This window comes from Lemur catta, chromosome 3, assembly GCF_020740605.2.
Source record: "Lemur catta isolate mLemCat1 chromosome 3, mLemCat1.pri, whole genome shotgun sequence".
In the NCBI taxonomy this organism is placed as follows: domain Eukaryota; kingdom Metazoa; phylum Chordata; class Mammalia; order Primates; family Lemuridae; genus Lemur; species Lemur catta.
The window spans coordinates 110,279,523-110,291,690 of NC_059130.1; the positions used below are offsets into that span (position 1 = coordinate 110,279,523).

General features: G+C 47.6%; 1 protein-coding gene across 9 annotated transcripts in view; it reads left to right on the forward strand.

The window, feature by feature from the left end:
* Positions 1–12,168, forward strand: part of ASAP3 (ArfGAP with SH3 domain, ankyrin repeat and PH domain 3) — a 46,497-nt gene that overhangs the window by 13,323 nt on the left and 21,006 nt on the right. For all 9 annotated transcript variants that reach the window (XM_045546040.1, XM_045546039.1, XM_045546046.1 and 6 more), the window contains 2 exons: positions 10,753–10,825; positions 10,919–11,064. In XM_045546040.1, coding sequence (XP_045401996.1) covers positions 10,753–10,825; positions 10,919–11,064 — 219 coding nt within the window. The remainder of the gene's footprint in view (positions 1–10,752; positions 10,826–10,918; positions 11,065–12,168) is intronic.

Genomic DNA, 12,168 nt, shown 5'->3' on the forward strand with positions numbered 1-12,168 from the left:
TCCCTTCCTCCGCCTCACTAGGATGGGGAGGAGAAGGTTTGCACATTTGAGATTCCCGAGTAGATGGCTATTAAGGGGCCCTCAGATCACCTTGAGGGACAGCAGGCAGGATGGGATTGGCTCAGAGGCAGGATGCTAGCAAATACTTCTCAGTCCTACCCTTTCCCCCTGCTTGCTGGCCACCAGGAAGGGCTCTGTGGGGCTCCCTGCCTTTCTCCGGATCTGTGGTTGGGTAGGTGGGTGAGAAAAAGCAAAGTTAGGTATGACATGAACCAGACAGCCCACATTTGCATGGGCTACAACATTCCCCATCTTTGCATGGTTTTTTCTCAGTGGGAGGTGGCCCAAACAGCAAGGACTCATTTGCAGGTGGGGAGCCTGTAGCCCAGAAAAGCTGGGGACTTGCTCAGGGTCACAGTGCTGGTAACGAGTTGGGCCAGGAATAGATCTCCTCTCCTTATTCTGCATCCTACACTATTTCTGGTCTGTGCTGCTGCGATTAGGCCACAACACCTGGCGGGTGCCTTTAGCCAGCAGGTTGAGCCAGCAGATGCTGCCTTGTGCCTCCCTGGCTTGCCCTCAAGGACCCTCCCATGTGGTCCTTGTCCTCAGTCCTGGGCCCTAGACCCATTGGCCAACTCCTCCCAGACCCTACTCTGCCATCCCATCACTCTTGTTGAAAGCCATGCCATTCATTCATTGAGAAGGGATGCGTTCAATATACTAAGATGTCAAGGACTAATTTCAGGTAACTTAGTATTGTACTTCCCAACTTTTCTGAATATAAGGACCCTTTGTCTTTTTTTATTAATTTGCATTGTAGAAATTTTCAAACATACATAAAAGTAGAATCATCCAGCTTCAACAATTATCAATATTTTGCCCATCTTATTTTTCCATCTACATCCCCCGTGGGTCCCCCAGTGCCCCTTAATTTTTCTTATGGAAAATTTGGAATATTCACAAAGACAGGACTGAGTGGTGAACCCCTTTTATTCATCACCTGATCCTGCCTGGTCCACACCCCAACCTGCTTCCCAAATGCTCATCTTAAGTAAATCCTAAATATATTGTTTCATCCTTAAATAGTTTGATATGTATCTCTAAACAGTAAGTTCTCCTTTTTTATTTACATAACTATGATACCATTATTTTACCCCAAAACATAATAGTGATGCCTAAATCATCAATTATCTAGTTTTCAAATTTCCAGTTGTCTTATAATTGTCATAACTTCATTTACAGTTATTTTTGAAAAATCAGGACTCACGTAAGGTTCATGCATTGTCATTTGTTGATATGTCTTGTGAGTCTCTTGAGATTCCCCCTCCATCATATTTTTGGTTTTTTGTAGTTCACTTATTAAAGAAACTAGGTGGCTTGTTCTGTAGTTTCACACAGCCTGTGCTCATTGTTGCATACCCAGGTATAGTTTAACAAGTTTCTCCGTCTTCTCCATTTCCTATAAAGTGGCAATTGGATCTAGAAATGAGAAGCCCCATTTTTTTGTACTTTATATATCATTTAATTAAATGTCTTAAGTGTAACTTGGTTTGCTTAATAAAATATTATATTTTAGACTAGGTGTAGTGGCTTTTGCGTGTAACCCCTTTGGGAAGGAGGATTGCTTAAGCCCAGGAGCTTGAGACTAGGCTGGACAACATAGTGAGACCCTGTCTCTAAAAAAAAAAAAAAAAAAAGCCAGGTGTTGTGGCATATGCCTGTAGTCCCAGCTACTCAGGATGCTGAGGCAGAAGGATCACCTGAGCACATGAATTCAAGGCTGCAGTGAGCAATGATGCCACAGCACTCTAGCCAGGGCTACAGAGTGAGACCCTATCTGTAAAAAAAAAAAATTAAAAAAATATAATGTATTTTAAGGATCATTTTTAATATGTAGTATATATAATTTAATCTTCTTTGTGGACATCAGGATCCAAGATGAAAGGAGCCAGGATTCAGCCACCTCAGAGGAGAACTCTTTTTTAATGTTAGAGTGTCACTGACCTTTCCACATTGGTTGTAATGTTAGAACTGATTGACTGAGATATATGGGAAAGGACAAAGAGCTCCCATGAATTCAAGAATACTTATAAAGGCCGGGCGCAGTGGCTCACGCCTGTAATCCTAGCACTCTGGGAGGCCGAGGCGGGTGGATCGCTCGAGCTCAGGAGTTCGAGACCAGCCTGAGCAAGAGCGGGACCCTGTCTCTACTAAAAATAGAAAGAAATTATCTGGCCAACTAAAAATATATATAGAAAAAATTAGCCGGGCATGGTGACACATGCCTGTAGTCCCAGCTACTCGGGAGGCTGAGGCAGAAGGATTGCTTAAGCTGAGGAGGTTGAGGTTGCTGTGAGCTAGGCTGACGCCACGGCACTCACTCTAGCCTGAGCAACAGAGTGAGACTCTGTCTCAAAAAAAAAAAAAAAAAAAGAATAGTTATAAAGAGTTCTGTGTCTTGTTGATTATAAAATTATGCACATATTTGTAATGTGTGAAACTAATTTGTGAGACTTTTCTTATTGGTTTATAGTGCTCACAATAAGTGGGCTTCACATTCCTGGTGGGACCTCCATGGACCTCCAGGGTCCGGCCCACAGGCTGGAAATGAACAATGGAGTCAGAGTCATAACAGTTTGGGGCCCAGGGTCACCTACCAGCTGCGTGAGCTCAGGCAACTTTCTTCACCTCTCTGACTCGTCAGCCGGATGGGAAGAAAAATGATGACTGCCTCATGGGGACGCCACCAGTCTTAAATGGTGGATGTCAAACTTCCTTACAAACCTGTATGAGTTTTGTTTGTATCCTTTCCTTAGTTTGTTTGCATTTCCAGGGAGACCTGGGGCAAAAAACTCATCTGAGCCTTTGTTTTGCAGACCATAAAAGTCTGTAGAATGAGGAGGTAATATTAGATTGTCTTTAAAGTTCTGTGATTTAGTCTCTCGAGGGACAACATCATGGTCCAAAGCAAAGATGGAAAATGGTTTTCATCTCCTGTGCTGGCTCTAGTTTGATTGGTAGAAGCCACCTGAAGAGCCATCTTAGCAGAATGATGAACCAAACCCAGGGTCAGTGGGAAAAACACTTTGATTGATTAATGATGGCTGTAATGGTCATGGGATGACACAAAAGCGGTGCCTATGCCCCATATTATAATGGTCCAAAGGAATGAATGTCTAATGGTGAAATTTAATCTGCAGCTCCCAAGGCCTTAGCTCTAGCAGTTCTGCCCCCTTGGCTGAGTTGCCATAGTAACCACAGCTGGCTCTGAGAAACCACAGGAATGAAGAATGGGTCCTATTGATGAATCCTGATCCAGGAGTGGGGCATGCAGAAGGCCCCTCCAGCCAGGGCAGCTGGGCATGGCCTAGTGCTGCCATCTGTGGTCTTCTGCCTGCAGAGAACACAAGCCAGAGAGCCAGAGCATGGAGTGTGTGTGTGTGTGTGTGTGTGTGTGTGTGTGTTGGGGCAGGAGGAGGGGCACAAAGCGCAGTGCCAGCAGCTGGAATTCAGGCTTTGTCTAGGGCCAGACAGGCTAGGCTGCCCGAAGGACTCCAATGGGCTTTCCAAGTTCAGACATGTCCCTTGTACTCTGTGTTTCCTCCACCTTTGCCCAGTGCCTGCCTAGGCTCTTGCAGGGAGCTATTGACTCTTAGCCCTGGAAGAAATCTAGGCTAGGAGCAGTGGCTCACTTCTGTAATCCCAGCACTTTGAGAGACCAAGGTGGGAGGATCACTTGAGGCCAGAAGTTTGCAACCGGCATGAGCAACACCTGTCTCTACAAAAAAATAGAAAAAAATTAGCCAGGTGTGGTGGCGCACACCTGTAGTCCTAGTTACTTGGGAAGCTGAGGTGGGAGGATTGCTTGAGCCCAGGAGTTGGAGGTAACAGTGGGCTATTGTTGTACCACTGTACTCCAGCCTGGGTGATAGAGCAAGACCCTGTGTCTATGAAGAAAGAAAGAGAGAAAGAGAGAAAGAAAGAAAGAAAAAGAGAAGAAAGAAAGAGAGAGAAAGAAGTGAGGGAAGGAAGGAAAGGAAAGAAAAGAGAAAGGAAGGAAGGAAAGAAAGAAAAAACCTAAATTGCCATCAATTCTAATCCAAAATCCAGTGCCTGAATTACTCTCTAGCACCTGAATAAGTTCACTCCCTCTAGGGGTGGCTGATTCTTCCTTAGGAACATCCTCTGAGCTGAAATCTGTTTCTGTCACCCTAACTTCCACCTTTCAGTCCTGGGAATACTTTCCAGGGCCAACCTGAACAAATCTATTTTCAGTAGGACAGTCTTTGGAGTGTTTGTAGTTGGGGCCCTGCCACTGGTTGTTTTCCTTAGATCTCTCTCCTAAGTTTGCAGGGATGGTGAGTGCATATGGTAGAGGTGGCGGAGTTGGGGATTTAGGTTCAGAGGCAGATCCAGTCCCCAGGATCAAAGAAGCCTGGGGCAACCTGATGATGGAGAAAGAACATTAGCCCTGGATTTGGCAAGTTCAGGGTTTAAATTACAACTCTGCTGCTGTTCATCACTGTGCGACCTGGACATGTCCTTTCCCCTGGCAGCTATAAAATGGAACGGTGATGCCCACCTCAAAGAGTGGCCGGGAGGATTGACAAGTAACGAGCCTGGCACAGAGCAGGCGCTCGGGACATGTTGCAGCTTGCACTGTGACTGCCCAGTGGCCGAGGTTTCGCTGTGGTTCCTCTGCACCTGTGGTTCCCACATATTGCAGGGCCATTAGGGGGTTGAGGAGAGGGAAGTAGGTTTAAGTAGTTCAAGGAAAGCTGAGAAATTCCTAAACTAAATTTAATCTCGAAGTAGATAACATTTTTAGCTATCAGACAACAGACAGTATTCTAAGCACTCTAGCTACGTGAATTCATTTAATCTCCTCAAAACCTTATGTGGTAGGAACTGTTCTCATCCCATTTCATGAAAGGGGAAATTGAAGTATAGAGAAGTCACGTGGCAAGTACCTGAGGGAGCTGGAATTCAAACCCAGGTAGTTTGGGGCCAGCCCCATACTGTTAGCAAAGATGATGTACTGCATCTTGGAAGAGTAGAATTAGACCAGTGGGTCCTAAACTTCAGCACGCATCAGAGTCACGTGGGGGGCTCATTCAACCCCTAGATTGCTGGGCTCCACCCCCAGATTTTCTGACTCAGCTGAAGAATTTGCATTTCTAACTAGTTCCCAGGTGATGCTGATGCCGCTGGCTCAGGGACCCCACCTTGAGAGTCACTACCAGGGATTACATGGGCCCACCTGAATTCAGAGGCTGACTTTTTTTTTTCTTTCTTCCACCTCGTCTGTCCACTCTCAGGCATGGGGAATGAGGGCTCATCTCACACAGAAGGCAGAAAACAAACCACAGTAAAAATCATACTCATATTTTCCAAATGCCTGGAGCCCTCGCCACGTGCTGCTATGTTTGCAATCTCATTAAGCCTCACAGTAATGCTGTGATTTAGGCAGAGAATTGATTTTTTCCCATTTAGAAAAAATCCATTTTAAAGAGGAGGAGGTTCAGAGAACTGGCTGGGCTAGTGTCACCCAGGGAGATACAATAGTTTTGGGAAGGCTGGGGCTAAAGTCTCAGCTCCTGACTCATCGTGCTGTGGTAGTGTCATTACAGGAGTCTGGAAACCTCTCTGCCTTTCCCCAAACACCTCCCATTCCTAAGGCTACTGTCAGAATTTCCTCCTTAAAACTACATTTCTTTGTCTTAAATCTTTGAGCCTCATTATACCAGATGGCAGGTGTTATCAGCCACTTTTACCCCAGTGGGAATGATTGTCAGGCATTTTCTTGAGAAAGGGGTAATCAGAAGTCTCCCCTTTTCATGCTCCCTTGGGGCACTTGCACGTTTATATGTGAGCCGCAGGGGCCATGTCTTATGTGTCCCTAGGATCTGGCACCATGCCTGGCTGAGACAGGTACCAAGAAATGCTTGTTGAAATGAATGAATGAATGAACTATGTTCCTCTCCTTGCCCGTTCTTCCCAGAGCTAGCTCCCTCCTCTGGCAGTCTTGCCATGTGCACCATGCACTCCCCCACTCTGCCTCACGGTGCAGTCTCTTAGTCTCTTTTCTGCCTGTCCAGAGTCAAGCATCACAACTTAAGAGAAGCCTTCCCCGTTCCAAGCAGACACAGTTCTGCTTTCCCCGGCTCCCAGGAACCTTCCATGATAGCCTCATCACATCGCATATCAGTGTCTATTTATTTGGCTCTTTCTTCCCTTAGATGATGATGTCCCTGAGAGCTGAGATTGTGCCTTTTTTACGCAAGGTGAACACATAGCAGGCACTCAGTAACTAGTTGAATGAATAGACCAATAGGAATGTGAATCTCGGTTGCTAAGAGCAGTAGGGACAGGAACGTATCTTGCTGGAAAGCCATTTCCTGATATGAGTCTGACAAGGGCAGCAAGGAACAGTTCGTGGCTGATTAGGGTGACTTGCCTGCCTGTACCAGTTAGAGCTAGGTTCAGCCACAAAGGACAGAACCCAGTATAACTATGGCTCAGATAAGAGGTTTCTCTTTCACATAAAGGAATTCCACAGATACTAGTCCAGGGCTGATAGGGTGGCTCCCGTATCGCCGGGACAAGGCTTCTATTTTGTTGCCCCACCATCCATAACAAGTGACTTCTACCTCAGGGTCCAAGATGGCTGTGTGAGCTCCAGGCATCACAAATGCATTCTAGCCAGAAGAAAGGGGTAACAGATGGTGCCCTCCCATTCATTTTTATTTCTTTATTTTTAAAAAATAGACTTTATTTTTTAGAGCAGTTTTAGGTTCACAGCAAAACTGAGCAGAAAGTGCATAGAGTTCCCATATACACACAGCCTCCCCCCACTGTCAACGTCCCACACTGGAGTGGTACATTTCAGTCAATGAATATGCATCGACACATCACCGTCACCCAAGGTCACCATAGTTTACATTAGGGTGCACTTTTGGTATTGTCCATTCTATGGGCTTAGACAAATGTATAATGCCATGTGTCCACCATTATAGTATAATACAGAAATGTTTCACTGCCCTAAAAATCCTCTGCGCTTCACCTATTCATCCCCCCCACCAACCCTTGGCAACCACTAATCTTTTCACTGTCTCCATAGTTTTTCCTTTTCCAGAATGTCATGTAGTTGGAGTCATGCAGTATGTAGCCTTTTCAGAGAGGCTTCTTTCACTTAGTAATATGCATTTAAGTTTCTTCCATGTCTTTTCATGGTTTGATAGCTCATTTCTTTTCAGTGCTGAGTAATATTCCATTCTCTGGATATACCACAGTTTATCCGTTCACCTACTGAAGGACATCTTGGTTGCTTCCAAATTTTGGCAATTTTGAATAAAGCTGCTATAAACATCCATGTGCAGGTTTTTGTGTGCACATAAGTTTTCAACTCATTTGAGAAAATACTAAGGAGTGTAATTGCTGGATCATATGGTAAAAGTATGTTTGGTTTTATAAGAAACTGCCAAATTGTCTCCCAAAGTGGCTGTACCTTTTGTATTCCCACCAACAATGTCGTTCCACATTCTCACCAGTACTTGGTGTTGTCAGCGTTTTAGATTTTGGCCATTCTAACAGGTGTGTGGTTCCTCCCTTCCTTTTTTTTTTTCTTTTTCTTTTTTGAGACAGGGTCTCACTCTGTTGCCCCAGCTAGAGTGCTGTGGCGTCAGCCTAGCTCACAGCAACCTCAAACTCCTGGGTTCAAGCAATCCTCCTGCCTCAGCCTCCCGAGTAGCTGTGACTATAGGCATGCGCCACCATGCCTGGCTAATTTTTTTTCTATATATATTTTTAGTTGACCAGCTAATTTCTTTCTATTTTTAGTAGAGATGGGGTCTCGCTCTTGCTCAGGTTGGTCTTGAACTCCTGATCTCAAACAATCCACCCGCCTTGGGCTCCCAGAGTGCTAGGATTACAGGCGTGAGCCACCAAGCCCAGCCCCTTCCTTTTTCTTTTTAAACCACTTTATTGCAGTATGATTGACATGTAAAAAGCTGTATATATTTAATGTATAGAATTCGATGATTTGATCATCCCTTCCTTATAAGATACTTTTTGGAGATTAACAAATGAAATAGCCATTATATTCAATGGGTCGGAACTTAGTCATGTGACCACAATTAGCTGCAGGGAAGGCTGGGAAATGTGATCTTTATTCTTAGCGGCCAATTGGCAATCTGGAAAGTCAGAGTTCTTATCATTAAGGAAGATGAGAGAATGGACACTGGGAGCCACACTGCAGGGAGGAGAAATCCTTTCAGACTTGCTTAAGCACTAAAGGGAATTTTGGGGGTAGATTCTGGGGTATTTCACAGAGGCCTAAAGACAAGATATGTGGAGGGGCCTCTCGGGCACCAGGATAGGGAAAGTTGCCAGAAACCAGAGTTGCCATTCTGCCTCTCTGTGGCAGCATGGGTCACATATACATCTGCTACATATCTGCTTTGTCCTTTTCTCTCTGCACATAGTAGGAAAGATGTCCCAGCTTTACCATTTTTGGCCAATTAAAAATTTCCCAGAGCTCAATTCCAAATTCCCTGGAGAGAGAATCTGAACAATCCAGCGTGGGTCAGGTGTCCAGCCCAGTTCAGTTAACCCTGGCTAGAGCCAGCAAGGCAGCAGGGGCCATCCTCCAGAGTGGGGGAGGGTGGTTGTCAGAGAATGGGTGTCATGGGATGGGAAGACTCCTCAAAAGGTATTTAGAGCATGGACGGACTCCTCTCAAGTCTATGTCCCAGGACTTTGCCAACCATCATTCATTTAGGTAAACATCTAGTAAGCACCTTCTGTATGCTAGGCACATGGATCTGCCCTCTAGGGATTTTGGAAATCTCTTTGGAGATTGTTCATATTTTTAACCTGCATTGTCTTTTGGAGTGAAGTCATAGCTCCTTAGATGAATCACCTTTTAGCTGTCCCAGTTTCAAGATGGGGATCAGGGATCTGGTGAACTCATGGTTCCATGCACCCACCCGGGTCTTAGGGAACTGTAGAGAGGGCCGTGTTCTCTCCTCTCGTCTGTGTCTCCAGTAAGAAGTATCTTAGTTCTTTGGCCCACTCAAATATGACGCCTTCTCCTCAGTCTACCTGATTCCCTGACTCTGTTTCTTCAGCCCTGAGATGGGCCTCTACTGGTCCCAGATATGAACATATCTTGAGTACACACCCAAGGAGGTAGGAAAAGTATCCACAATTTGGCCCTTTCTAAGTAGCAGCAGCAGCAGCAGATGATAGTGATCATAGGTGCTGGTCATCGAGGACATGCACTGTGCCCAGCACCAAGCCAAATCCTTTATGTGCATCATCTCGTACATATAATCCTCATAACCACCCTGAGGGGTGGGCATCATTTTCCCCACTTTACAGATGGCTAATCAGGAAGGTCAGAGAAAGTAGGCAACTTGCTCAAGGTCACGTAGCAGCTGAGGGGTGGAGCTGAGCTTTGAAACCAGACCCCTCTACCTCTGGAGGCTTGCCACATGCCAAAGGCCTTTGAGAACAGTCCACGTTGCCTCTGAAGTCTGCCCCGTGCATGTTCTCCCGCGAGTATCATTGTCTCTGGAGATACCATTCTGAATGTATTTGCTAACTCTTGTCATGTTGAAGTAGCTCTTCTTTGGAAATCAGACCCTGATCCTACTTTAGTCACTGGTCAGAACGGCTAGGACTGGAGTCAGGGTGGGGCTGTCGTACATGAGTGGACAGCCCTGGAACCCTGGCTCCGCTGCTACCCAACCCTGTGACTCTGGGCAAGGCCCTCCCTCTCTTGGCCTCAGTTTCCTCATCTGTGGCACTGTGGGCCTCTTCCAGCTCTGACATTCTGTACTTTCCAAGTTAACTAACTGCATTTCACAAGGGTTTCATGAGGTTGTCAGCTTCCGTGCCCCATTGAAGCGGGGAGTGTGTCTAGGACATTTCCCATCCAGGCTGAGCCCACCTGGGGCACGTGAGTCCTGCTTCTCACCATGACGTGTCTGACTTTTCTTTCCCACAGTCTGATGTTAGTTCTACAGTCCCTGGGCTCGGGGGTTATCTGATGTCATCCCACCAGTTCTCCCCAGTGGGGGTGGAGTGTGCTCCCTCGACCCTCTCTCATGTCCCCAGACCCAGGTATCTGAATGCCTCCACCCCTCACTGCCCAGCCATGGCATCCCGTCCTCTTCCTCCTTGTCCTCACAAGACTGCTTATTGAGCCTGGGATTTGGTGAACAAGTGTCCCCCTGTCTGTCTTGGCAGAACAGAGAGATGTGTGTGTTCTTTCCTCTGGTCTTCTGCTAAGTATTGTATACATACTCATCAAATCATTCATTCTCTGAGCAACTCCATGAGTCCATAGTATCATCCTTGTTTTGCAGACAAGGCACCCGAGGCTCAGAGAAGTTAACAGATTTGTCTAGTTGACGCACTAGTTAGTGCCAGAGCCAAGATTCAGTTCCAGGTCTGGCACACCCGCTCCGCCACATGCCTTTGAGCCGCTGCCTTCACTTGGCCTGCATTGGAGCTGGGGAGGAAAGTCCTGGAGTGGCGTGACTGTCTCTAGTCTGTGTGGTCTGGGTGGAAGAGGGTGGTCTGTTTATATTTGGTGGGGGGTACAGAGAAACCATAGGGAGGAGTTCCAGAGGGCAGCAAAACTGTGTGTATGTCTGGAGGGTGGGATCGTAGAGTCGGGGTTCCTTAAGAAAGCACCCACTGCCAGCTCAGCATCCCTGAACTTCTGTCCGTGTTTGCTTCCAGATCCTGGAAGGAGACCAAGCCATCCTGCAGAGAATAAAGAAGGCTGTGCGGGCGATCCACAGCTCCGGCCTCGGTGAGTGAGCCTGCTGGGTGCCCCGCCTGGCCAGGCCGCCCCTTCCCCAGCCCCAGCCTGGAGCTAACCCAGCTCTCCTCCTCCCCTCCACAGGCCACGTGGAGAACGAAGAGCAGTACCGAGAGGCCGTGGAGTCCTTGGGCAACAGCCACCTGTCCCAGAACAGCCACGAGCTGTCCACAGGCTTCCTGAACTTGGCCGTGTTCACCCGCGAGGTGGCTGCACTCTTCAAGAACCTGGTGAGGCCCCTGCTCCTTCCTCGCACAGCCCTTGGCCCAGGCTCAGGGTAAATCTAGGTCTTAAGAACCTGACTGGGAAAGGGTCATTTCCTCCCTTCTCCCAGTTTCCCTTTGACCTCTGACCCATGACCTGAGGTCCCTTTCCAGCCCTGACCCATTCTCCTTTCTCTCTGATTTCTTGCCGAGCTCTTCTCTCTGTTCTCCTCTTTCTCTTTACCCAGGCGCAGAGGGGTCTTGCAGCAGGGAAGAGCCCCATGCGAGGGAGGGTCCCCTGGAGGAGCTTTGGGACAGGGAAGGACAGGCTTAGGGGTTCTCGCCTTCGTACCACTGCTGCTGCCACCTCTCCTCACACCCTCCTTGTCCTCTGCTTTCCCAGTCGCACCTACTTCATCCTTACATTCTAGAACTCGCTCTCGCCTCCACAAGCCTTTCTGCCTCTGCACATGGCCCTGTGGCCTCAGGTTGTTTCCTGATGGCCTCTTTAGTGATTGCTGCCCCTCTGGTCCTTCAAGTCTCCGCCTTGAGGCCACCCTGTGATTCCAGCTCTTTCCATGTGCAGGCAGAGTTCTCAGTACTTCACATGTGCTTAACTCATGTATTCCCGGCACACAGCTCTGTGGGGTTGGTATTACTGTTGTCCCCACTTTACAGGCTGGGAAACTGGGACACAGAGATTAAGCAGCTTGCCTGAGGTCATGCAGCTGGGCTTGAACCCAGGTGTTTGGCTCCGAGCACAAGCCTGGCTGCGCTGCCTCTCGGGAAAGCCTCGCCCCTCTCCCGGCAGGCTCCGTGGCACTGACCCAGCTCTTGTGACTCCAGTCCCACCTAGTGTCCTCTGTGCCTGGCAGGGGCTGCATCACCTCTGAGAGGCAGCGTCCTCAGTGGTAACCCCTGACTTTGGGCTTGGACTCTGGCTTGAAGCCCCTGCTCTGCTGCTCTCTGGGTCAAGTTACTCAGTCTGCCTGAGCCCCAGGTCAACCTCCTGTGAAATTGGGATACTACCACACAGAGTGCTAATGAGGATCAAACAAGTTAAAAGTGCCTTATCCATAGTAAGCACTCAGTAAACGTTGGCTGATATTGCCATCTGTCACTGTTACGTCT